Source organism: Pholis gunnellus, assembly GCF_910591455.1.
Source record: "Pholis gunnellus genome assembly, chromosome: 7".
NCBI classification, from domain to species: domain Eukaryota; kingdom Metazoa; phylum Chordata; class Actinopteri; order Perciformes; family Pholidae; genus Pholis; species Pholis gunnellus.
Genome location: NC_136533.1, coordinates 25,101,904 through 25,129,847, shown reverse-complemented (window position 1 = coordinate 25,129,847; position 27,944 = coordinate 25,101,904). Strand labels below are relative to the sequence as shown.

The 27,944-nt window shown below is 40.0% G+C and overlaps 1 protein-coding gene across 1 annotated transcript; it reads left to right on the top strand.

Moving 5' to 3' along the window:
• Nucleotides 1–203: 203 nt before the first annotated feature.
• Nucleotides 204–27,438, top strand: slc12a3 (solute carrier family 12 member 3; the record flags this gene model as incomplete). The annotated part of the gene is made up of 26 exons (XM_079162379.1): nt 204–488; nt 1,427–1,564; nt 4,786–4,861; nt 5,005–5,100; nt 5,300–5,439; nt 6,722–6,832; nt 7,238–7,349; nt 7,529–7,659; nt 12,395–12,479; nt 14,937–15,094; nt 15,544–15,651; nt 16,423–16,546; nt 17,312–17,413; nt 18,376–18,531; nt 18,628–18,727; nt 19,995–20,106; nt 20,238–20,375; nt 22,533–22,639; nt 22,742–22,824; nt 22,976–23,053; nt 24,903–25,001; nt 25,084–25,195; nt 25,635–25,721; nt 26,678–26,816; nt 26,970–27,037; nt 27,297–27,438. 26 exons carry the CDS (start codon nt 204–206, stop codon nt 27,436–27,438), a joined length of 3,087 nt encoding a protein of 1,028 aa, XP_079018505.1.
• Between the last annotated feature and the right edge of the window lie 506 nt (nt 27,439–27,944).

Here is a 27,944-nt window from a genome sequence, read left to right as displayed (position 1 = left end):
CCTCGAGCTCTTCCTTCTTGGTAAAGGTCAAACACAGCATAAAACCACCCCTAGCAATAACGCCTCCTTCATACAGCTCAAATAACAGAATGGCCTCACCTCGACAGCTGTTGAAGAAAAGATTTGACACAAAACTTACTGTCTTAGCTGTCTTTGCAGTTGCAATCCACTTAAATACAGAAAACACAAATCTGCCATTCTGAATGGAGTTACCAGAAACCAGCGACAGTGTTCACCTGGCTGCATACAGACCCAGACTTCCTATGTCAGTAGTCAATGCGAAGGCAACACCTGGAGGGTTTGATGAGTCGGGCTACTATCACTGCTATGGTGATGGGAGCAGTGTAGCATCTCTTGGATCTGATGCTCTAACTGGCTATGAGACTCTGGACGCCCCGCCACACTATGACTTCTACGCCAACACAGAGGTGTTCGGCCGACAGAGGCGCTTCAGGCCATCTCTGTACCAGCTGCATGCCAACCCTGAGGTGAGGAGTCTCTGCATTTCTCTGCTCTTCTCAAATTACTAAAGTTAAGAAAAAGAATAACAGAAATGCAGGTTGAATAGTCAGTAATAATATAGTATTTTTGTTCACAATTTTAGTGTCTAATTTCCACGGAATATACTTCAAATGGTCTAAAACAAATTCTGTTCTAGTGATACATTATTTAGGTTTCAGGTCATCTATCTCTCCTTGACCTGACAATACTGCCTCCATTACTATAAACAAAGATGATTTTAGCCCAAGTTTCTGTTGTAAAATAGAATTGTGGGTACAAGATTACAACTTGCTACTAACTGGTTACTAGAAATCATTTAGAAAAGTTTGTAATTCATAAATCTAGTGTGAGACGAACTGAGGAAAGGTGTCAGTGTAGTCCTAGTCCTGCTACCACAGTACCTTCTGTTTGTATGTGATAGCATTTTAAGTTTGGACATTTCTGTGTTCAACCAGTTTAATATACTTTATATATTTTATTATTGTCTGCCAATAGCAACAGACACTTTTCTTCAAACACCATGAAAAACTAATTAAATATTAACTCAAGTTTGGGATGAACTCTAGCTTCGACCCACAGCCCTTTGCTGCATGTCATCCCCTCTTTCCTGTCATTCTCCCTGCTGCACTATAGTAAAGAAAGTACAAAAGTCACCACAAATATTAACAGATAACTATATATCTTTAACTAATTTGTGTCATTGTTGATTTCTGTGACAATGTCTACTTTCTCGAGTGTTGGTTATCAACTAAATCTCAATGCAGAATTGTGCTCTATTCACAAGGAATTTATTCTTTCCTGTTTTTTGGGGGGGTTGTGTGTTATTATCTGAATTTGGGTTCAAGATAAAGGATGTTACTTGTAAATGTGTGATTCATGATTTTAGACTATAAAGATAAAAATGTATTTGACTTTGCTTGACTAGGTTGATTCCAGACCTCCGTTGTATGAGGAGACAACAGCTGAACAGATGAGAGGAGAAGACAGCTCAGAGGAAGACGAGGAGGAGCAGAAGGAGCCACCACCTGAACCTACTCGCTTTGGCTGGGTACAGGGAGTCATGGTAGGCCGGGGTAGACTAGTATGGGATCTTTGGATTTCTGCAGTTGTGCACGATTGACTCACTGGCAATCATTTTGCACAATCATTAGATCCGCTTCCGTTCAACTTGCACATCAGGTAATTCATGAAACAAACATTAACGCCATATTTCTGTCATATTTTTCACATTTTTTCCACTATTGTAAGTTTCCTGCTATCCTTGTAATATTAATAGGCTACGTCTTCTCGTTGCACCCTCCTTTTAATGGGGCCAGACTGAATAATTGGCACCACCTGTTGATCATTTCGAGACACTTAAATTCTAATATTCGCATAGCGGCAATGGATGGAAAAGCAGTTTATCTGTAAATGGTGTTGAAACTTGCTCTGCATTTGAATTGAAACCTGTCTAGTCTTAGAGATGTGAATTCGGAATTCGGTGCAGTTTCATCAGCTGAAATTTAATCTGAGCACAATTCTCCTTTGACAGGAGAAAAAAAAACATGGAAAAAGGGGCAATATGTAACTTGTTGTGGATAGATTACAGTAATACTATTCCTAAACCATTTACAATAAAATGAAGACCTCTGAATAAATCAGTGTCTCACCAGGAAGGTTCAAATATAATTTATTGTCATTGTACAACACAGCGTTGCCCAACAAAATGCAGTTGTAGTCCCATTTATTAGAAATGTATTATTATATATTATGTTCAGTCTATAGTCTTGTGGTAGGGCAGCTCATTCTGTATTGCTTGCCACCACCACCCATCCTCTCCCAGTGCAGACTTCAGGTATATTGTCGTGGTCTCAAATTATTATATATTTTTTGAATGTGCTGATGACAGCTAAAAGAGATACAAACCACAGGTTAGAGCAATGTCAAAAATTCTTTGTGTGAAAAAACCTGTGTAGTGTACATTGTTGCCGACAATTTCCTGATCCTGGACCAAATTTGTTTATGTAGAATCACATTTTAATCACACTTTGTATGTTACCAAACGCTAAGTGTGCAAACTCTTATGAATTTCTCTGCAAAAAAAGTATTTGCAAAGTAATCACACTTCACCCAAGTATGTCACTTGGCTAGCATCTCCAACCGCCTTTTTAGCCAACTCGAAGAACACTTTGATCTATAATTGGTCCAAAACATGGATGGGCCGATAGACAACAGCTGATGTAGTGTCAAAACATTTGCAGTTTCCGATGACACTTTTGTCCTCTAGGCGTAAAAGAAAAACAACAATGAATTCAAAGACAGCCAATTGTATTTTGAAGCAATTTGGGACTACTTGGTGAAACTTCATGTCATTTGGATAAGCACAGTCTGAATTATCACACTCACAAATACATTCCATTTACATTCATCTTGGTCATCATGGCAATTTGGGAGACTTCTGAAAAACACAAACAGATTTAAGTTTAAATATTGAATGCTGTATTTTGGTTTGAAAATCACAATTATCATAATTTATCAATTATCAAGTATCATTAATATAATTTACAATGGGTAAAAAAGAGACATGGGACAAGTTATCCAAGCTACATACAAGGGGGGCAGAGTTGAGCATCCAGAAAGACTTAACATCTCGCCACATTAATCCGTCGCACTTCTTCAAAACAGGCAGGGGTCTGGCTGTGAAACCAGAAGAGTAGCCTGTCCACCTGTCCCTTATGAACATGCCCACCTGTCCCTTATGAACATGCCCACCTGTCCCTTATGAACATGCCATCTACACATGACACAACCTACAGTATGTGTCATGTACATGATTTCTGTCATAGCCCTGCCACTGCATAATCATGCTCCACTCTCATATCAACCATTTGTCATACAGAGTCAGTCTAATGACAGAAGGAAGTTTAACCATTTAAATGAAAATGTTTTTACATAATGGCATTGTTAATTAATAATAATGACCTACCATTAACTACTACTAAAATAGTTGATGTATACTAAGAGCTGGGTTCATTTTTATTTTCTTATAATATGATGATGAGATATGTCAATAATTAGCAAAAGCTAAGATTTTGATGCATTGTTATTTTTTCTGCAATGTAGAACTTAAACATTTAGTGGTAAGGTCTTGGTACTTTAAAAGACAGATACCCCTAAAATACTATATACTGAATGATTGTTTTTTGAGGTGATGACACTATGTTTTTAGATAAATAAAAAGCACCAATAAAATTTATTTTCTGTATGCCTAATTTTTTTAATTTTATTACAGTTTGATATAAGTCAGTGATTAGCAACAATATTGATTTTAATGCATTTTCTGTGCAGCATTAGACTAAGAATCTTTTTCTTTAAAGCATTTAAAAAAATGTTCACTATTGCTTTTTTAAATTCTTCCAATTACCCTCCAAAGTTTTTACCTTCTAATAGCCCATTGCCGTAATTTATAAACAGAAATGTACTGCACCTCAAAGGTATAATCTATTCTATTGTGTTGAGTTTGAAGTCCTTCATGTGCATTCATGTGTGAGTGGGTGGTCGAAGGTGTGTGTGTGTATGAGTGAGTGAGTGAGACAGACAGACAGACAGACAGACAGACAGACAGAGGCACCATGAGACTTGCAGTACAATAACATTTCTCTTTCTCTGGCTCACACACAATGTTAGAGGGAGTCGTCCTTCAATCAGAAGATTGGCGGTTCAATCCTCGGCTTCTCCAGTCCATGTTGTGTCATTACTTTAATTTTTCAATTGTCTTTAATCCCTTATATTGTTTATATCTATACAACAGAAAAATTCTGTTTGACAACTATTTTGGTGTGGATTAAAGAAGATTCTTCAAAGCTTATTACCAAGCAAGAAAGTAGATCCACCACCATGTTATACTGTCTCTACCTTGTACCTCTACTGATCAAGCTGCTTGCCTGTTCAGTCGGCTATAATTTCCATATTTAAGAAAGCACCATTTCCGCCAAATTAGGTTAGGCTACACTACAGTCGTCATAGTGTGTTAGAGCTCAGGCTGGAGAACCTTTTGTTTTTTTAACACTAATGTATGTGGCCATCTTGAGAAAAGGGTCTTTTTTCAGAGCGACTTTTTCGTGTAGCCGCTCTGACTTGTGCCAGAGAAAAACACTATAAAGACATTCAGGCTAGAAAGAGTCGCTTCCTCTTGAGGAACCCCTGGCATGCTTTATTGGTGTTGGTGTTGCACTTCAAATGCTGTCTTGGTTTAACCAGATCTTGTGTATTTGTTAAATTCTGTCCATAACTGTCTGATTGTAGATCCGTTGCATGTTAAACATCTGGGGGGTGATCTTGTACTTGAGGTTGTCTTGGATCACTGCTCAAGCTGGTATAGGTATGTCCAACAAAACCTGTTTGTGTGCTTGGTCCATTGTAGATGCAAATTTCACCAAAACATTTCTTTGATATGTCAGTCTATGAGAGAGTCAGTCTGGCTCATTGTCATCCTTTCTCTCTTTCTCTGTGTCTTCATGTCAGGTCTGACCTGGGTGATTATCCTGCTGTCCTCCTGTATAACTGGGATCACTGGTCTCTCAACCTCAGCCATCGCTACCAATGGCAAGGTCAAAGGAGGTCTGTTCCCTCAGTGACTCAAGTGTGACACAACAAACTACTTAATAAATTACAAATATTTCAAAAATACAAAGGATATTAATAATGATCAATATGAGAAAAACAAAACATGTGGGCTGTATCGGACATATACAATTTCAAATGCCAGTGATTCCTTACACGATGAACACGTTTCCCATGCGCACACTTTTTCCTCCAGGTGGGACTTACTTTCTGATCAGTCGCAGCCTTGGTCCAGAGCTGGGTGGGTCCATTGGTCTGATCTTTGCTTTTGCCAATGCTGTAGCTGTGGCCATGCACACTGTGGGCTTTGCTGAGACCGTTACAGACCTCATGTATGTAAGTAGGATGTGTGTTAATATGTACGTGGAGCAACTTTTACAATGATACTGTACAGCAGTGGCGGGCCATGCATTTTATACCTGGGCCTTCACTTCTGAAATACCACCTTATAACCACATGATGGGGCCACAGCTTTGGTTATTATTCGTTTCTTGGGCTGTAACTATATAACGTTACGTATTACAATTACAATTAAACCGTTCGGTACGAGGCTTACAAACCGAACAATACGTTTGAATAATACTAGTGCATTTGGAAAATGCAGAAGCTTAAATTGTAGGAAATATAATGTTTTCTGCGCTCACTAGGAGACAGCGGTCTGTGTGACCTCTGAACCGGAACAAAAACAGCTGGGGCTCTGCAAGTGTTCCGGGAGGCTAGGCTAACTAGATTAACGGAAAAACAACAGCAGTAACACGCATTCTGCTACACACTCAAGGGCCATTCAGATGTTAGATGTAAAAAAACGAACCAGTTGACTTACCAAATGCTGATCACATCCTCTTTTCTTTGTTGACAAAGAGTTTAATCCCACAGTTAAATCCCAACTCACAAATCCGTTTCTCTTCCAATTTCAGCCATTTAGTGTTAAAAAACAAAGCTAGGTAAAAAAAAAAAATCTACACCAAGCAAAATGCAAAAAATATAATTTCATCCATATCTTTCAATTTGAACTATACTACTCCGACGAAGCCTCTGCTGTAAGTTTCGTTTCACAATAGTCACGTGCTCGCCCACTGACCAATCACAGCACACGCTGCACCTCACTGCAGAGCTGCTGCTAATGCTGACGTAGTTGTAGGCCTGCAGGCCACTCTGGCACATCAAAGAATTTCAAACTAAAGATCTGATTGGTTGAAGACTATGACAATCAACAATATCGTCCCCATTCACTTAAACTGCACATGGATTCACTTGTGAGTCTGCAGGCCTGGGGCCTCTCTTCTTACCTAGAGATACAGAGGTGAAATCTGATTGGATAAAAGCTCTACTTAAAACAAGCTGCACTGGAAGCAGAGCAACTGAGGAAGACAGTAGCTGTGCAATGAGAAAATAAGATAATGGGGAAAATATTTGTATAAATTATAATATATGTAGTGTATTTAAGAAAAATTATTAAATTATAAAATAGCTTTAACTTTGTGATTCTGTTTAGGCCAGCAGAGAAGGCTTTGCAGGCCCTGACGGCCCACCACTGCTGTACAGTAATCACAGTTTTCTTTCTCTTTAAACACACCTGGAATTTCTCTGAAACACACTGACATTTTTTCTTTCTCAGGAAAATGGAGCCGTCATGGTGGACCGAATCAATGACATCCGCATCATTGGCATCATTACAGTCACATGTCTACTCGGCATCTCAATGGCTGGCATGACGTGGGAGTCAAAGGTTAGCTCAACCAAATATATGAGACCATTGTGAATTGCCATCGTGATTAATGACAAATTGTTGGGATTTTAAAATGTACATGAAAAGACTTATCTGATGTGCTGAATGTTTTATCGCTGCAGAAGTTACAGAATTAATTATTTCTTCTATTTCTTGCAGAGAATCAGATGAGTAGATCAATACCACTTATACCTTTATAAAGCTGGAGCCAGCAGTCAATACTTAAGTTAGCATCAGTAGACACATCAGAATGTTCATTATGTTTATTTCAAGCATGCTTGGTAGCTAGCATGTTCATCCTATGATAAGACCAAGGTTATTTATTAGTGTGGTGAGATACATTAGCTTGTTCTTGCATGTAAATGTCTGTCTGCATATGTTTACCGTATATTGTGCCCTCCACAGGCGCAGGTTTTGTTCTTCCTGGTCATCATGGTGTCATTTGTCAGTTACATTGTTGGAACGATCACTCCTGCTTCACCACAGAAACAAGCCAAGGGTTTCTTCAGCTACAGAGGTGACTGTTTAGTCCTTGTTCAGAGTATGATATTGCTGCAAGCCAGTGCAACGTTTCCTCTTTCAGTGCAGAGCAATTTAATATGTGTATGGTGGTTTATACAAAAATCAAGGATAACCAATCTTCGAGTCTTTCCCTTTAGGAGCTCTTCGATAAACTAACTATTTCACCTTCAACAGCTGATATCTTTGCTGCCAACTTTGTACCCGGCTGGCGGGGACCAGAGGGCAGTTTCTTTGGCATGTTCTCCATTTTCTTCCCCTCCGCCACGGGCATTCTGGCAGGAGCTAACATCTCAGGAGATCTGAAGGTATGCTCATTTGTTTCTTTCTCTCTGTTTATTTATTTTCTTGTAAAATCCTGAATTTAGAAAACACCATGCATTGTTGTCAGTGGTATATAACATGCCCTGCCCTGACATCATCTTGTTCCTGCACATACATACACACAAACCTCAATATGTATGTAGTAATCCGCCCAACCACTTTTTCAGCTGAAAACTGTTGTTGATGGATTCAGATCCCAGACTTTAGTGCAACATATGTGAATTCTACATAATGTATCTTAAAGATGCAGTTCATTACTGACTTCTACTGGTTAAATCCCGGCTATCGCAATACATTTGAGCTTTTGGTTGATCTGGAGGTTATGTACATGAAGGCAGCTTTCATATGAGAAGTGGAAGTAGTCATCATGACATCACCCATTAGTTTGCCAACCACAAGCGACACGACTGAGTGGAGTACAACACTGAATAAGACATTTTTAGGAAATCAAAAAGGTTACAGGTAACTTAAAACCCACTGTGAAAGAATTTACGCATCAACAACACCCAGACCGGACAACACCGTGGTAGTGACCTGTCAATTACAAGCTAGCTACGCCCTAAAGTGTATTTTACTCTAAATGGGGCCATCATTTTCTGTTTTGAAGAAGACTTAAATCTAGCAATTACAACTTCAAACTCCTGTATAAAATGTTTACTGAGGTAATGAATCAATTGAACAGTAGGGTCAAGAGTATCATGAACGCTCATTTACAAACAGTCCTACTAAATGTTAAAGTAACAGACCAATCCCAGCAGTTCATGTGGTGCTTTCATGTTCTGTAAGTGTAGCATTTGAAATCATGGCAGAATTAACAAGTTAGCTAGCTTTCAAGCCAGCTGCTAAATTAGTAAAAATGTAACAACTTGTAAAATGTTTAATGTTAAGCTGCAGGCCATATTATATGGCCAGAGAATTGTTTGTTGCTGCTGTTGACGTTACTCGTGATGCAAATTTAAAAAACACAAGGCGCACTACCTTTTTTCTTGTGTTGTGTGTTTCTTGTGGAGCAAATGGGCTGCTGTGTTTCACTGAGCAGTCTTAGCTGTGTTGCATAATGACAATAAATTAGGAATAGGATGATGGCAAAAATTCAAGTCTACAGGAAAAGAGAAAAAGGTTTGTGCTGTGCAGTGATGGAATGCTACACTTGCTACACACTACAGAAAATAAGCCGAGGATAGGATAGACGCAACTGCAAATGTATCTTACCTCGTAGACCGCAAACATCATGTCAACGCCGCACTAGCTCTTCAACAGCATTTACTTCACTGCTTCTGTCTTGTTCGTGAATTTCCAAGCGTCGAGCAGCAAATCTTTCTGTGGACTGTGATATGTGAGTATTCCTGATCTATTTCTCCATCAATATTGATGCATATAATTCATCATTTTGCACTGAATCTGTACTCAAACTATAGGCCATTTTCATATTTTAAGTAAGGTTATCATGGTAATGTAACATTTTATAACTGTTTACAAAAGGAATGTGTTTGTCTTAGCTATAACAAAAAGCTAATGTTAAAATGTTCCCATATCTGTTTTTGTTGCTTAAGTTTCCATTTTAGGAAGCATGCAGTATAGTAACGTTACATTGTTTTTATGTGTCATGACAGCACCAGCTGTAAAGGTAAGAAGAGCACTACAGCTTTGAATCTAAAGACGCATGCTATTTTTAACCACCTGGGGGCAGAACTGGGACTGGACAATGAGTGACACTATTCATTTTTTTGCCGGAATCTATTATCCATTATTGGCAGACAACTCCAGAGGCAAACCACAAACTACAGGCAGCCCATCGAAACCAAGCAAAGGTTTGCTGCTGCAATCAGGTAAGATGATGTTCAAAGCATATATTCATTTCCTCTCCAAATAACTGTGATGTAGGAACATTAATTAAAATAATCATAATTTCCTTTTTTCAAGTTATATGGTTCTCAACCAAAAACACATTACTCATAAAGATGCTAAATTTAGACCAGATATGAAACTGCATCTAATATATATATATCTTTTATATATATGTACACAGTCATGTAATTAATTTAGAAAAAAGATGAAGGCATCATAAAAGCACAAAATAACTCCTTACACGGCTAAATAATTATTTACATGGAAAACATTTACATCAAAGGGAACCACGCAAAGGACAATTCGCAGAGCCTTTAGAATTTCCCACAGTCTTTGCTCAAGTCATTTATGTTCCAGTTAGGCTGATTTGGGTTTAGCAGTTGGCTTGTCATGGGTCCTATCAGAGCAGATGGGTAGCTGACCGAGGAGGTACTGGGAATTTGCTGGACGTTATACTGTTGCCACTGTTGTGGTGGTAGGCAGGAACTTGAACAAGGGTGTGGGAGGATGACTCACTTTCATCCAGCAGCTTCATCCTGGTCTCGCCTCCTGTTTCCCGTTTCTTTTAAGTGGTTCTTGAACAATTGTAGGCAACCTTTGCTCCATTGTTTCCAGTGCTTTACCTGCCGTGCAGAAGTGGAAGGAATTCACAAAAAGTGCTTTGGTGGCCTGCTTCAGCTCAGATGGTTTTGATGCAGATGATGTGCTTTCCTCATCGACATCCTCTTGTCCACCGGGGCCTGTAGAGTTTATGGAGGCTGTAGGATTCTTATTGAGCTACAACAAAATGTTGATATAGGATTACTACCAATTCATAAATACATACAAAGATGGAGAGACAGAGTGAGCGAGAAGTGTGTTTATATATTTCAGGATGTTATAATCAGTGTTGGGAGGGTTACCTTTGAAATATAAAAGGTAACAGATTACTAGTTGAAGTTCGAGTGGAGCAATAATTCATTACACATGCATGATGAGATGAATAGTAAAGAGTCTTTGGAGATAAAACTATAAAGTACATAAAATGAGGTAGCGATGCTGTGGTTAGATCCGGAATGTTCCCCCCGGAGTCTGGACACTGGTGGTGGTGAAGGGAGTTGCTGAAGATCAGATGATGGGATGAGGAGCAGGACACTGGATATGATGGAGACTGGAGATGAATTGGGTGGAGGGTTGCATCGGCTCTTACTGAAATGTGAACTGACAGCAGCAGAGGGTTAAACAGTTTTAAAATTGACAGCAACTATGTCAACGGTCGTGGCTGAATATAGTTGGTCAACTTAGAATCGAACGGCCATAATCAGCTGATTAGAATTAAAGCGGAAGAGAGAGACAGAGAGACAGAGAGACTTCCCTCTGTCGGGGTGTGGGGGGGGAGGGACAGACAAATAGTATGATTTATAACATAAACCAGCACAAAACTGACAATTACCCACATAAAGCACTACGTTCTAAAGAGACACAATTCAAACTAACACTGATAAAAAGTAACATTTGCCTTTTAGTACATAAAACAGCAAACTTCACAATAATCAGTCAAGCACTGCATGTTTGGAATTGTAGGCTGTCGCTACACAGCAGCACCGGCCACCAAATAGCCCTTTTCCTGGCTGCAGACTGACTCGGTGATGTGCCATCACTGAGACCGTACCCTGGCCATGTCTTTAAAAAGCCATATCTTTTACCACAGTCACAAATAGTGGTTGAGAATGAATTTGGCACCTTGTCTTCAAGGTGGAGAGCATTCTACCAAGGAATCAAGATGGGACATAATAGAGTGATCACACTTGTTATGGCTGCTTGCCTCCTCCATAGCTTCTCGCTGACACCAACTGACTCACAGAGTCAAGACTATTGAACGAGGGACAGGGACATCTGGAGATGCAGATGCACACTGTCAGGAACGAGGGGGGAAACTGGGGCAGCCTTTGATGTAAGGGAGATCTTTAGTGCTTCCATTAACTCACCACAGTACAGTGTGTCATGGCAGGATCGCATCTTATAATAAGTGGAATGTATTGGCAGAGGGATTGATGACTGCTGTAAATATTTAATGGGACTGTTTATAAGTATAGTGTTTGTAATGTGATTGTCTTGCCTTTTGTAATCATCCATATTGTTTTCTGATTTATTGCCATAATAAAGTTGTTTTTTGATATTTATCTGAGGTATTTTCTTTCTTCGCTATACGTCAACAAATTGTCATTTGCAAAGGTTGGACATCTAGTGCTATTTTGTTTCAATGCTGTTTGTTGCTTTGCTTAACTATTATTAAATCGACTATAACAAAATGACAGGTAGTCTCTTCACTGAGCTTCTTTCTTGGTATTGTCTTTGTAGAATGTGTTCCTTGGGTCAACAACACTTTGAAGATCAATTTCATACAATTCCATAGTAGCTTATTTTTTAGAGATTGTTAGTTTTCTCTGAAGTCCTGCACTAATTATTTTGATGGCAATCTCACATTTCTCACAATAGTCACACTTTTAAGAAATGTATTTGTATATCACTATTCAAAATGCTCTGCATTAATAAATAGACAGCAATACATGAGAAAACATGCCGAGGGAAACAATCAAATCAAAGAACAATACAAGTTTACAAAAAATAAAGATTATACTCTAAATGTTAAATTAATATGATTAAATAATGATTAAATCCTAAAATATGTAGTAAATTGTAGTATTGGGAGTGTAGTGGTTCGCACTGCCCATCACAGCAAGAGCAAGAGGTGCATGGGTTCAATCCAACGACATGCAGCTCAGGTTAGTTATGACTCTAAATTGCCTGTAGGTGTGAATGTGTGCGTGAATGGGGTTAAGTTACTCTTTAAAAGTGTTATGTTTGTGTCTTTTGTCCTTACCTTCCCAGAATCCAACAGTGGCAATCCCCAGAGGAACACTAATGGCAATATTCTGGACCACCATTTCTTACCTCATCATCTCTGCAACCATAGGTACTGTATGTCCCAACATCTATAGCTTAGACTGCCTTCCATCCATAGAGGGAGTTGGACTTTGAATCACCGTGTGGATGTGATTTTGCAAAAATGATTAACTCTTTGTACATTTTTCCTCTTAATTAATGTCTTCTTATCAAAAGCTTTAGAAGATTTAGAGTTTGAATCAGTGTGAAATAACTGCAACATGGTGCAGCATGACCAAACACAAGAACATCTTACAATCACATCTAGTTAACAAGTAGAGTAATGTTCCTTATTAACCAACTAACTGACTAATGTTAAGTGATCACTCCGTCGTGGCTGAATCTGAGCTGATAACCTCAAAATGAATCTGCAAGGCAAGAAATGCACGCTTGAATCCAGACAGACCAAAGCTCTGGAAGTCTCTCTTTATTCTCTCACTTTCAGTAGTGGCTGCCTACCGCTGTCTAATGCTTTGTTTAGGCCTTTGCAGATGGCACGCAAGCTCTGAGCATGCACGGAGGCTTTAATGCTCAATGTGCCGTTTGTTGTATTATTCTAAAACACGTCAGAGGACGGATAAACTAAATGTTTGTACTTCCTCTGACTGTTGAGAATCAAAAGTACAAGTGTAACCAACAAAATGCCATAAACTAACCTTCACAACGCAGAGGATGGATTGTAATTATCTGTAAACTCATATCTCATTTCTATGGACTACTTTACTGCCTTTGTACAAGCCCTGTGAGGAAAGAAGTTGAATATTAAATGCATTATGAAAAAAGGAAGATTTAATATCCTGTAAACAATTCGATTTTTAAGACCTCCTGTTTCTAAAGCATCTAAAAACAAGTTGGCCTTCTTTGTAAAATCCCTAGACATGGAAATAGTGTTTTCATCAGTGAACTATTTGTGATAGTCAAGTGATAGCGGGAGCCAAGTTGCACAACCAAGCGCAATGTAGCGTAGGGCTTTCTCTCAATTATTCACAGTAGAAGTTGGGCTCCAGACGGGAGAATAATAGAAATTCTACCGTCAATTTAATAAAAATATGACTTTGAACAGTTGGAGAGCTAACCCGACTAGCCTGCTAACCTGGCTACAAAATGCAACGTGAGCAAAACCCAAACAACTAATCACGTTTTTCATTCGAGGCAATTGTATTTTACGCAAACATCATAAATCAAATCAAAAACGGATGTTTTCTTTTTAAATACAGCATTAAACACAAAAGGTTCATTAAATCAAATAAAGCACATTACCGAGTCCAGATATACAAATCAAACATCCATTGAGTAATCTCAAAGGAAACGAGGACTCGTTGGTTAGGTCTGTTCCAAAGCTAAAGGAGTAGATGGCAGTTCACTGGGTGTAGTGCGGAGGAAGGCCGTTCATTTCAGGGTCTGTGGGTGTTTCAGGGAGAACAGAAGGAGAAGCCTGGAGAGTTGCATTTAAAGGGACTTATCTTGATGAATCCCCGAAGTCAAGGAGGCCCAAGCTGGTCCAAGCTGTAGCAGAACACGATTCCTCTTCAACCACCTGCTCCCCGGATCAGCACACTAAGGCCTTGTCCTCCAAGAAAGCTCCGTGTATCCAGCCGGTTCATGGATACTTGCTGCTCCGATTTAGTTTAATCTACTTCAACTATTTCTTAGTTTGAACGTAACAGGTCCTGAAACCGAATAATACTTTCAGTAGTCCTTCTTCGTTGTAGTTTCGCCACGGCAGACCTACGTCACAGCGTTAGAAAACCCTCTAGTGACCTGAAAGAAGTTCACACAATGTAAATTTAATAAGGATTTAAAAAAGCACGACTTGTGTTTAGGGTTTTGCAAAAAGAGTGTGAAAAAGGTGAATTGTGCTTTACATTGGTCAAATGAGTCTGTGTTGATAGCTAATGCTATGATTTGGGGTGTTTTCATATGTACAGTTTTAGTCTGCAGGGATTGTGAACAAAACAAACTAACTGCTTGAAGTTGAAGAAGTTGGGAATCATTTCAATATATTTTGGGGTTCTTCTTCATGAAGTTACTTTACCTTCTGGCAGATCTGGGAATAAACTTAATTAGTATTATTTTCCTGGAAATGTATTAAATAGATTACCAGCTATTTATTATTGCATATTGGGAAATAGCAGAATATGATTATTAAATAATATTGGCGTTAAAAAGTAATTTCAAAGAAATTTGAATGACATTACTTGCTAATTATCACCTACTAAACAAGAAGTTTGCAGACCTGTAAATTAAATGTTACCCAAAAGTTGAATTTAGTCATTTGAATAGAATGTGGATATGGATTGTTTGTTTGGACATAGATTTTATTTCTACCATTAACCAGTTCCAATAATTACATACAATATCCAAAATATATTTACGTTCAGGATTTACAACATTCATTTAATTATTTTGGGGATTTGTGGTTAAATAATCTTGTGTATGCATATTCTTTCATGCGTTCTTGTGTCCTCGTGTGTTTATTCCCTCCCAGGATCTTGTGTGTTGCGGGATGCGTCTGGCCTGTTAAACGACACCCTGTTGCCATCCTCATCTAGTCAGGATTGTGTTGGTTTAGCTTGTCAATATGGATGGGACTTCACTGAGTGTATCAATAACACATGCACCTACGGCATCAGTAATTACTATCAGGTCAGCACAAGCCCACTCACAGGACACACACATGAGTTAACTGTGGCTTTATTCTGCACTGTTTCAGCGTAAAACCCTGTTAGATATGGTCTATAATTATCCACAAGGTTTACAGTCTGCAAAGCACAAGACAACTCTTTACATGTTTTCTGGCTGAGGAATTCCTTCAGAATGTCAAACAAGCAACCTTTACATTTACCTTGTGAAGCTACTTGGGGTCGCCAAAAAATGAAGCTTTCATGTCAGTTCTCTGACATTTATTTGACTTTTCGTTCCATGAAAGAAAAAGCTGAAAATATATGATGATTACACTGACAGCAACAAGCCAACAATAATGTCGTTCTGCATACATCGAGTCCCCCTCTGTAATAATCAGTAACTGTAGATCACCTTTCTCCTCTGGTGAGAGAGATGAGACCAATAAGTAAACAGTACATTTCTGTTTCTAGTCGATGAGCCTGGTGTCAGCTTTCGCCCCTCTCATCACCGCTGGTATATTTGGAGCGACACTCTCTTCTGCTTTGGCCTGCCTGGTGTCTGCTCCCAAGGTCTTCCAGGTACACTCACTCACTCACACACACACACACACACACACACACACACACACACACACTTTCCTTTGAGGGTGACTGTGGCTCAGTGGTCGACCCCAGGCTCCACTAGTCAATGTCGATGTGTCCCTATAGGTAAGACACTTAAGCCCAAATTGCACCCGAATGCTGTGCCTGTGTATGTGATGAATGGTTAGATCGTCCTGATGGGCAGGTGGCATTTTGCATGGTAGCCATGGGTGAATGACATGAAGTGTTAAAGCACTTTGAGTGGTTAGAAGACTAGAAAAGCGCTATACAAGTACACACACACACACATACACACAAATACACCAGATTAAATAAATGGTAAATGGACTGTGCTTGTATAACACTTTTCTAGTCTTCCGACCACTCAAAGCTCTTTAACACTACATGTCGTCATTCACCCATTCACACGCTGATGGCAGAGGCTAACATGCAAGGTGCCACCTGCCTATCAGAAGTAACTAACATTCATACACTGTAGGAACAGCCTATGGGAGCAATTTGGGATTATGTGTCTTGCCCAAGAACACATGGACATGGACTAGCGGAGCCGGGGCTCAAACCGCCGATCCTCTGATTGAAGGATGACCCTGCTCTACCACTGAGCCACAGTCGCCAAAATACCTTTTGTGAATGCTATTTCTTTTCAAATGTCAGTGCAACCGTTTCCATATTCCTGCGCATGTTTAAACACAAGCTTTTATTCATTATTTTCTCTGCTGTGACTGAGAAATAGGATTTGTCTTGTAGTGTCTGTGTAAGGACAAACTCTACCCTCTCATCGGCATCTTTGGAAAAGGTTACGGACAGAATGATGAACCGCTCAGAGGCTACCTGCTAGCGTACATCATCGCTGCCTGCTTCATTCTCATTGGTGAGGCTTTGATGAGAACCTCTGAACACAGGAGAAATTGTAGCAATCATAGTCTTATTGGAAATGGGAATGTCCTGAAATGTCTGAATGAGAATGTGAACTGGAAAATAAGTAAACCAGAACTTCAAATGGGAAAACTTGCTCCAAGACAGCAATAACAACTGTATATTGTATGCTGATGAGATGGAAGCTCTTTATCCAACAGCTACTGTTGCTGCTTGTTCGACCTTGCAAAAATAAAAACACGATGCCCCATATCGCCAAGTCTTTTGGCAAAAACATTCGTGACATATACATTACATTTCTTTTGAATGCTTCACAATATAAGTCACATTAGGTTTCACCAGTATTATGAAGCAGCAGTAGTAACAATATTGGGTTTGCATTAACATTAACTTAATACAACTCTGATACAGTGTCAGGAGAATGAACAGTAAAAACCGAGGCTCAAATCAATCAGATACATTTACAGCCATCCTGGATTACATGCTGCGTTGTTTCCTGTCAGTCCCTTGTGTGTAGGTAGGCAATTTAAATTCAGTGTGGGAATGGAGGACAAACAATGAAAGCTATTGTATAAACAGTGATTGTGTTTGGGCCAGCAGAGAAGGCTTTGCTGGCCCTGACGGCCCTCCACTGAATTACAGCATGTAGATACATTAAACTGCTATTGCATAAGAAAGCGTCAAAATTGTGTTTCACTTTCTGAAAATCTTTTGGGTAATAACTGCGATTTTCCTAAATTCTGTCGTTCCTCTCCATCAGCCGAGTTGAACACCATCGCTCCCATCATCTCCAACTTCTTCCTCTGCTCATACTCTCTGATCAACTTCAGCTGCTTCCATGCCTCAATCACCAACTCACCAGGTAAGAGACTCCTGCCTGATTTATATTTCTGCAGTACGCATATACATTCTGAGTGGGCTAGTGCGGGCACCTCCAGCACACGCCAGGCATATATGGTACTGCGGTGGATTGCGTATAGCATGTCATTTATTTTTTAACCACGCTTGCGGTCTTGAAATCCTTTGTCATGTGGTCATTGATATACTTGATAGGTGTGATTCAATAGTTCCATATAAGTTTGTTCCAACACAACTCCGTGGCTGAAAAAAGATTCTGGAGAAGTTGGATGATGAGGAGGAGCTCCTGTGCATAGAATAATAAAGGTGAACGTTGTAACAGGATATGAGAGGGAAACCCATCTCCCTGCTCTGATGTTCAATCAAACCTCTGCTTTGTCCGCAGAGGATGTATTCAAAGGCCCAATCCCATCGTCACAGCGTTACCAGGGGAAGCCCAGAGGCGTAAATGTGTTCAGCCTAGTATATTACATTTATACAGAAACAATAACAATGAAGATTTAAGATGGTACTTAAAAACACATGAAAGCGGAGGAATGCAAGCAAAGATTATATTACCACCTGGTTTATCATCAACTGTTTCTTTTCATTGAGCTTAATGAAACTGTTTTGACAAAAACAAGTAAATAGATTAACCTCTCCTCTAGTAATGCAAGAGCCTGGAGGATGTTCAAATCAGGACGTAAAAGTGTGAAATTGTGCAGCCCCTGCAACCTCTCACACTCACCCATTAGCCAGGTGACATCAGAGGGTTCAGGGCTGGAGGCTGTACAGAGGACTTTGGGTTAGGGTCACATTTTCAGGAGGCCTTTGCAGTTCTCTGAGAGCTCCGCAAACTATCTCTGCAGTTCTGCTGGTGCTCCGAGCAAGCTTTTCTGCAGAAGTATAAATTAGGCATTGCTGCTTGATCGGGAGAGTGTGTCGACATTGTTGTTTGTACGCATGTGTGTGTGTGTGTATCTACAGGTTGGCGTCCGTCCTTCAGGTTCTACAGTAAGTGGCTGTCGTTGCTGGGCGCTGTGGTTTGTGTAGTGATCATGTTCTTGCTGACTTGGTGGGCAGCCCTCATTGCCTTTGGCGTTGTATTCTTCCTTTTGGGATACACACTCTACAAGAAGCCTGGTAAAGTCAAACACAAAGCCTACAGTTATACAAACCACAAACAGTGTGCTGTCAGAAACTCCATTCTCCAACTCTGCTGCTCTTCTCTGTGCTTAGCTGTAAACTGGGGCTCCTCAGTTCAGGCAAGCTCCTACAACATTGCTCTGAGCCAGTGTGTAGGTCTCAACCATGTGGAGGACCATGTCAAGAACTACAGGTCAGTGACAGAACCACACTATATAGATTGTCTTCTCTAGCCTACATTTTGAACAGAAATGTTGGTTTTGTTGCATTGTATTTGGAATTAGGGTGGGGGGGGGAATGTGATTGTCGTACTTAAACTGAGCATGATAGCTCAATATCTGGTGATGAAGAAAACAGCTTCAGTCAAACGTGCTTAGGCCTACGTAGACCTTCTAAGTAGTGTCTTTCAAATGAAACTATCAATTCCATTATCTTCATAAAACCTTGCATTTTGAGGATAATTCCCCGTAGTGTTTGCGAATTGTGATCTTATTCCAAGGAATTTAAATGTTTCTTGGAAAAACACTTAATAGCTTGTTTGCAATCATGTGACTATTATAATGCGCAAAAACCAGATGGAGGGCAGGAAGTGAAGAACCTATGTACTGCGCAAATTGGAACTGGAGGAAAGTGAAAATATAAAAGGGTTGGTTGAACCTGCACACAACAGTTATTGTCACAAAATAAAAACACATATTGGATGTGATCCCTGCAAAACGAAGAAGAGCGATTTTTCCCACAACTTTGGCCAATGTGGAGGTGATCAACATTACAAATGACCTCGTCCTCCAGACCTAAACACAATGACAAAAACACAGAGAACGCTAGTTAGCTATCTACCGGGAGATTTGTTTTTAGCGATGCTAGTGGGGGAAAGCTAGTTAGCTATCTACCGGGGGATTTGTTTTTAGCGATGCTAGTGGGGGAAAGCTAGTTAGCTATCTACCGGGGGATTTGTTTTTAGCGATGCTAGCTACCCGGGCAAAAACAAGACAGCAGTCGTTCAATGATACTTTGGTTCCGAGGTCGTGGACAAAAGCGCTCAAAAAATAGTTGTAAGCCTTCATCATGGCGTACCACCATGGTCTGTGTTTTTCGTCAGCTTTAGCTAGCTATGTAATTAGAAAATGACTCCACTCCTCCAGACTTTAGACGGAGGTTTTGATCTATGTCTGTCACTGTTTCTTATGAGTTTTTTAAACTTCTCACCTTTTGTTGTACAACTATTTTCGGTAAACAGCGCAAACCATAGGCATTACTGCTGCAGTGCTGAACATGCCTCCAGTTGCACGCAGATGTGTGACGTCATCAGCAAATAACCTATTGCTTTGCTGTCTGAAGTTAGATGAGAAGATCCATCCTCATTCCTGTGATCAACAATGTCATTTCTTGGATCAACAAAAGTGTACATGTGTGTCCAGGAGCTCTGCACTAAACTGCTCAACATCTACACTTTTCAGACCCCAGTGTTTGGTGCTAACAGGTCCTCCCAGCAGTCGTCCAGCTCTGGTGGATCTCGTCACCTGTTTCACAAAGGATCTTAGTCTCATGATTTGTGGCAATATAGTCACTGTGAGTCCAACTAAAAATGCACAGATATACACACCAGCCAGTGAAGTTTACATTTTGGATAAACTAAAACACTACAAAACTTCTACAGTTGATGACTGACATTATTATTTGTTTGACCCTGTATTTGTCAGGCTGGTTCTTCCCAATCAGTAGTGGAAAAGGTGAGCAGCGACAGTTATGTGACCTGGCTGAACCAACGGAGGGTCAAGTCATTCTACAGAGGTGTGGTGGCTACAGAGCTTCGATCAGGAGTTAACATGCTGCTACAGGTCAGATTTACAAGGTTTAAAGGTTTGTTTATTGCTATTATACAACCCAGGGTTGTTGTCACATATCCTACATAAGAAAAAAGAGCAACAACAACATTCTATAGTGGAGGGTGGAAGATGAATTAGAAAGACGGCAGCATGAACAGGCTGGGGCTGTGTGGGTATCGTCTTTTCGTTTTCTTTGGGCTCTTCGCACACATTTCAACTCACTTCAATGATGTTCTGGGCAGTTCTAGTCCCCCGAGGTAGAGCCCTCCTGTCCTGGGCCGTGCACAACTCATGCCAGTGTTAAGGTCAAGTTATATATTTGAGTTAATGGGAGTTAAGTTTGCAGAGTTAATTGTTAACATATTGCAGGTGTAAATACAATCATCACTGACTGAAAAACAGTTACAATAATCTGCTGAATCTACCTCTGTGGATGTCCTCCCAGCTTCTGATTGGTTAGTTCAGTCATATGTGAGTTGGGAACAAGGAAGTGTTCCTGCTGTTAAGCTGATCTGGGGCCTATACTACAGAGTAGGATTTGAGGTTAGCAAAGTAACATCAGTGCAAACCCTGGGTTGTCATACCTGCAACGGAGGTTCACTTTTTATAGTGACTTCTGCTCCAGAGCACATTATGTTCGAGATAAGAGATCAACTCGTATAAAAGCACCTCCTACTGACCAATCAAAGCTCTGTACAGCGATCATTAGATATTATTACACAAATACAAAGAGGTCATAATCCATACTAAAAGCAATACAGTTTAAACTGACAAATACAGACAGGACAGCTGGCAGTAAATCGCCCACTGTGTGAATGTGTAAATGAATAGATTTATAATATCCCTGTCTCATCTAGAGCACGATAGATCTGAATATAGTAGATTTCTCAGTTCAAACTGTGCTACTTTCAGCTTGAATTATGTGTTGAACCTCTTCATATTTGTTTACTATTTCAGTTTTCTATTGTACATTTTTGCAATCGATCATATGCTGCAAACACCGCCCGTTTTGTGTGATTACACTCACAACCAGATTGAGAAACCCTGGGTTGATTTATCAAGATACTCACCGACGTAGCACAGCTCAGCACAGCTTACCATGATCGCGGTTGTTAGGGTTAATTGAGCCACATAACCAAAAGATATCCAGGGTATGTTTAACTCAATACGTAGTACAGGGCAGCAGTGTGAAGGAAGTTTCTTCTCCACAAGATTGATCCAATCCCCAAGCGTTGAACCTCACGTTGCACCAGTTTGTAATGTTTCCGGTCAGGATGCTTATATTGTTCCTCTGCAAATGTAACAGGAACTTTCTCTTTCTTACACCTCTTCCTTTCAATTCTAATGAACTGTCTCCATCAGCTGAACTGTGTTGGGGCCTGTCTCACAAAGCCAGCTGACTTTGGAGTGAACCCTGGCTGTCATGCTGAGTTCAGTTGTCGTGGTAACTAGGACAAACGATTTCTGGCGACCAACACATAGAAAAGAGCTACCTCCTGAAGAATCAGCATTCGTTGAAAAATGTTGTCACAACTCCCAAAAGGGTTTAGAATGGACAAAAAGTTGCATTCCCATTAAAGTGAGCAGACAATGCAGCATTGTTACACAGTAAAGGTGTCCAGTCTAATCAGTGTGCTTCTATGCTCAACACATACCCTCTGTTGCAGATCAATAGTTTGAAGTAGTCAATGTTAAGAATTGACTTTTCTGAAAATAAATGTTTTTCTAGACTAGATTATATAAAGTACAGTGCGTGATGACAGGTAGTGGTCACCTTTTTACCCACAAAAGAAAGAATGTCTGCACACGAATAAGCTCTGTTAGTCACATACTGCTTCATCATACCTGTTGATCTTTCCAATATCTGTATTACTACATCAACAGACATGACAGTTCAAAGTTTAATCTTAGGTTAATACTCATTAAAGTAGAGTTAAATAAAATGAAGACTGTCCCATACCAGCTACTTAACATGTGGCAATGGCTTTCCTCGTGTGCTCACATTTGCAGTTAGATTAAAGCCAGATTTAATAGTGCCAGATGGTAACCAGCCAAGTGAGATCAGTTATCCAGGATTGTCGATGTCAGGTTCTGTGAGGATGTCTCAAAGAGAGCCTGAGGGAGTTGAACTCATCTCTTCTTCTTGTCCTGTTGTTAACTGTCCACCAGGGGGCAGGGTTGGGTCGTATTAAGCCAAATGTTTTACTGATGGGTTTCAAGAACGGCTGCTGCAGTGAAACACCTCAGGCTGCACACAACTACATAGGAATACTACAGTGAGTACAGTGGGGAATAATAAACCTCATCCTGTGTACTTTTGAACCATTCTATAAGCACTGATAATGATATTTTGCAATAAAGCTGTCCATGTATTTCAGTGATGCATTCGACCTGCAGTATGGCGTGTGCATACTGAGATTGAAGGAGGGACTGGATGTCTCTCATTCATCTCAATCAGATGGTGAGAGCCTGATTTGAAATGAGAGTGGAGCACACGGAGCTGCTGCAGCTAGAATAACAACGTGCATGGTGTTCACATTCATCATCATCATTTGAGTTACTGACTGCAAATGAATCCGTATACATTGCAAATCCCTGTGTTTTTATTTCACTTAATCCAGGATTAGATGGACCACAAGAGAGCATAAACACCATTGCTGCCCCTTCCCGCTTACAAACAACAAATACATGTACGTATATGCATATACATGTCGTGGCTCACTGGTAGAGTGAGGTTGTCTTTCAATCAGAGGATCAGAGGTTTGATACCCGGCTCCACTACATGTCAATGTGCCCTTGGGCAAAACACTTAACTGCAAATAGCTCTCACAGGCTGTGAGTGGGTGTGATTGGTTAGTTAGAGTCCTGATTGGCAGGTGACACCTTGCATGGCAGACCCTGTCATCAGTGTATGAATGGTTGTGAATGGGTGATGACATGTAGTGTTAAAGTGCTTTGAGTGGTCAGAAGACACTCTGACCAATTTTAAAACATCTTGAGTAAACCTTGCCATTTACCAATAAACTAAAAATAATATTACAAACAAAAAAACGATAATAATGCAGTTCACGTGATCATGAAAGCGTAGATTGCGTAGTTATTATTTAACATAGGAAAATGTATTTCTCTGTTTTGTCAATCAAACTGATTGATTGGTTACTGCGGGGGAATGTGCAACATATTTGTAACGCATGTAAATGAATATAATGCTTGTAGAACTACCAATGTGAACCCTTTGCCAGGCTACTGAAACAGAGAAGGAAAGAAGGGTTAAAGTGAGGGTTATAAACTACTCAGCGAGGCTGGAAGGGAGCGGGGAATGGTTGAAGCTTGTTTGTAAAATATGTGCTTTTGTGCTGTGCCTGTGTAAACACAGCGGTGGTGAATGAGAGATTGCAGATTGGGTTTCGCTTTCGTTTACATTCGTATGCTTATTATAGGTATATTGATAAAGTGTTGGCTTTTTACTCGCAAATATTATACTGCACATACACAGAGATGGGCAGTATTTCTATTACTTGTATTTGAAATACGTATTTCAATTACTTTTGAGTATTTTGTAATTTGTATTTGATAGGGCTGATTAAAAATCTAACGTAATTTGTAACAAAATACTTTAGAGTGGAGTAATTTTGTATTTAAAATACTCAAAATACTTTCTCCACGAATCAAAAAACAGTTCACAAGTTAAATATTTTATCTGAGTGTGACAGATGTCAACTAGCTTGATGTATAATTTATGTCTGGGTCTGGCTACACAGCCTATTGTATATACATGGTGATGGTTATAATATCAAGCTAGCGATCGATGCTAACATGCTAGCGATCGATGCTAACATGCTAATGACGCTAGCATGCTGTCTAGGCTAGTGCATAGCCAGTGTTTAGCAAGTTAACTTATCAGTTGCTTAGTTAGACTGACATTCTGTGACTGTTCATCCTTTTTGTGGGGTTCACCAGAGCCTTATGTACATTATAGCCCAAACCTGAAAGCTCTGCTATACCAAATTGTGAGAAAACAGAAAATCCAGAAAAAAGTATTTCCTATATTTTAAATACAAAATACATGTATTTTGTTACATTTTCTGGCACCAGTATTTTGTATTTTGTATTTTGTTGTAATACATTTATTTGGGGGTATTTTGTATTTTGTATCAAAATACATTTTGATGTATTTTTGCCCATCTCTGCACATACAGTCACAAGCGACGTTTGTCCTCTACTGAGTATTGGAGTCTCCACTGCGGCTCCTTTGCGCACTTGTGTGTATGTGTGTGTGTCTGTGTGTAGATGGAGAGCTCAGTCCGACAGAGAGCAGAAGAGTGCAGCTTTTTCTAAGCTAACAAAACATAAAGATTCTTAGTTTTAGGTGATTGTACACTGATTAAAACATAGTTATGAATATTATATTCCATTTCTACCAATTAATCCCGCTAAATGTTACACACCTTGTCCTTTGAATACACAGAAGTTCAATAAATTGATGTCATCAAAATGTAAAAAAATAACATTTTTTTGTGTATACAAAATTGTTTGTAGCTTCGGTCCCCATTGAGGCAGAGCCTCAGCATAGTACGGTGTTCCAGAAAAAACAAGGAAAGAAAACCATCGATGTGTACTGGCTGTCTGATGATGGAGGTCTGATCATCTCTCTATCCATCTATCACCTTCTTCTCTTCTCTGAAGAGCGTTTCCTTATCATGTGTGTGTGGTTTACCAGGTCTGACCCTGCTGCTGCCTTACCTGCTGACTCGGAGGAAGCGCTGGGCCAGATGCAAGGTCCGCGTGTTTGTGGGGGGAGATGCAGACAAAAGGGAAGAGCAGAGAGAGGAGTAAGCACTTGGATTACTTTGGTATCATTCAGATTACTGTGGGCTGTTTGCACCTACGTCTGATTTCTTCAGCACATTTGCCAAAAAAGTGTCAGAATAAATTGCATGAATGAAATTAAATGGAAGGAAATACAGAATTGCATATGGGATGAATTATCTAGCCAGTTATCAAAGACTCATATTGCCCAGCATAGCAGGACGTAGAGAGAAAACAACATGTGCAACTGAAACCATGAATCATAGATACAGTCTGTTTCAACCTGGAATAACTCACTTTGTGGCCACATGGTGGTGATAGAAACAGCTATAAAAACATGTTAGCAAACTGTTGTCTGTTTACCCATCCAGCAGCTTTTCCTGCTCAGAAAGATGGTTAAAAGAGTACTGTGAGTAAATGTCAAACGTTAAATTGCATGATATGTTTACATTCTCTTCCCAGGGTGTTGGCACTGATCAAGAAGTTCCGTCTTGGTTTCCATGATGTTGAAGTGCTTCCTGACATCTACCAGAACCCTCAGCCTGGAAGGTACCCGAGTCACGCTGCTGTTCGTCTCTGCTGTGACTATGGTCTGTGATGGCTGGCGTGCACACCTCTCGTGCACGCCAGCCATACATAGCACTGCTGCGGATGACACGTAGCACGTCATTTGTTTTTGATTTGAATCTGCATTTTTCTAATTCTTTGTCAGCCGGTCTGTGATTTATTTGATATGATAGACGTGATTCAATAGTAATAATAATAATAACATTATTAAATAATAATAGAAAGAAAATATGGAATAGTTGGATGATGAGGAGGAGCTCCTGTGCCTGGAAGTTAATAAGGTTTTGGTTGTTTTTGTAACTGATGTGAGGTACTGGCCTCTTCACAGCCGGGACCTTCGTCACATTTTTCAGGATGTGCGCGGCGCATTTCTGCGGCTCTCTGCCGGAGCTCTGTGCAAGCTATTATTAGAAAGAAGCAAAGCCCAAACAACAGGGAAAATCATCTAACATCATGCAATTCCACATGTGATCCGGGTTGAGCTGGGTTTACCAACTGGACCAGAATGGGGGTCAGTAGCTCATTTTTGCCCCAGGGCCAGCTAGCAGGTTGATAGTGCCATTGTTGCCCTCCCAGCAGTGTATGAAAGCACCAAAGAACGGCAGCAGACACCTTGAATACAGTTTGAAAACATGTTTTATTGAGGGTGCCTGTTCTCTAGTTACACTCTTCTCTTGCTGTTCTTCTTCTGAGAAACTTTACAAGGAAGCTCAAACCCCCCTAGTGGTGAGATGGCGACACATGCTGGCTGTTTTAACTATAACTCACTCCATATATCTCACACCGTGCATGTGTACATGCTTTCATGGAATAACAGAGGTTTCCAGATATACAAAAAACAGTCATCATAGTAAAAGAGTAATGAATTCATCCATACTTGATTTACTGTATTAAGTATTGTATTACCCATGATCCCTTTTTGTCTTGTTGTGCTTTAGTGTTCATCAGTTTGAGAACATGGTGGGTCGCTTCAGACTGGATACAAATCCCAAACAGGACTCTGACTCTGGGCCACCAAGACAGCAGGAGGAGCAGTGGATGATCACTGAGCAGGATTTAGAGAGGAACAAGGCCAAGGTCTGACACACACACACACAAACACACACACTGATGAAACCTGAAGCACACACATTTTTATACAGTCAATATAGAATTTAGGAGTAAGAAATAATCAATCGGAAACCTTTTTTCTTGCTTGACTACATCTTTTACTTTCTCTGTGCGATTCAGTCTCTCCGTCAAATTCGTCTAAATGAGGTTGTGCAGGATTACTCCAGAGAAGCTGCTCTGATTGTAATGTGAGTATAAGAATGCTTCTTGTTAGATCATAGGAGTGCTTCTTTATTAAAAGGGGTGTGTAACTACTCGACAAGCTAATTGCATCATTCCACTCTGAGTGAATGGCTCTTGGATCATGGTTGTGACTTTTAAAGCCTGTCGGCGTGCACAGACCAGATACAACCATTTTGCCTTTGAAAGTAATCACTTGTGGATGTGGACTTACTAGCAGTCCAACACGAACTGTTCCCTTGTTGAACCTTCTTTGTCTCCTGACAGCACCATGCCGGTGGGGATGAGAGGAGTGTGTCCCAATACTCTCTACCTGGCGTGGTTGGACTTCTTGTCACATGATCTGAGACCTCCAGTCCTGTTGGTCAGAGGAAACCAGGAAAATGTCCTCACCTTCTACTGCCAATGATGTCTCCTTGAGACCAATAAACAGATACTGACTCACTAACTCACCAACATGACATCTTGATTTAGACATGTCAATGCCTTGATGGCTGTTGATCATCTAATCCTGTAATTAATGTATGATTCATGTATCATGTAATTACAACGTTCTGGGCCTTTAATTCAACAAATGAATGATGAACACAAGAAGTCCTGCAAATGTAAACCGCTGTATGGAATACATTTTAAACTGAAGCCCTTATTGATTGTAATTGGTTAATCAAAATGATTTGTAATGATTTACAATTATAAGCAATTATGAGAAAAATGTATCGCACAGGAGTGAGTTACTGTAGACTGAAAGATAACAGCTCAACAATGTTCCTCATGTTATATGAAGATGTTTGTGTCTAAAAGGGACAATAAAGATTGCTATTGCAGTAGAATATACGTTTATACATCGTATAAGACTATACAGACATAACCTTCATCAATATGCCGTACCAAATAGTATAATCCCTAAATGTTTTT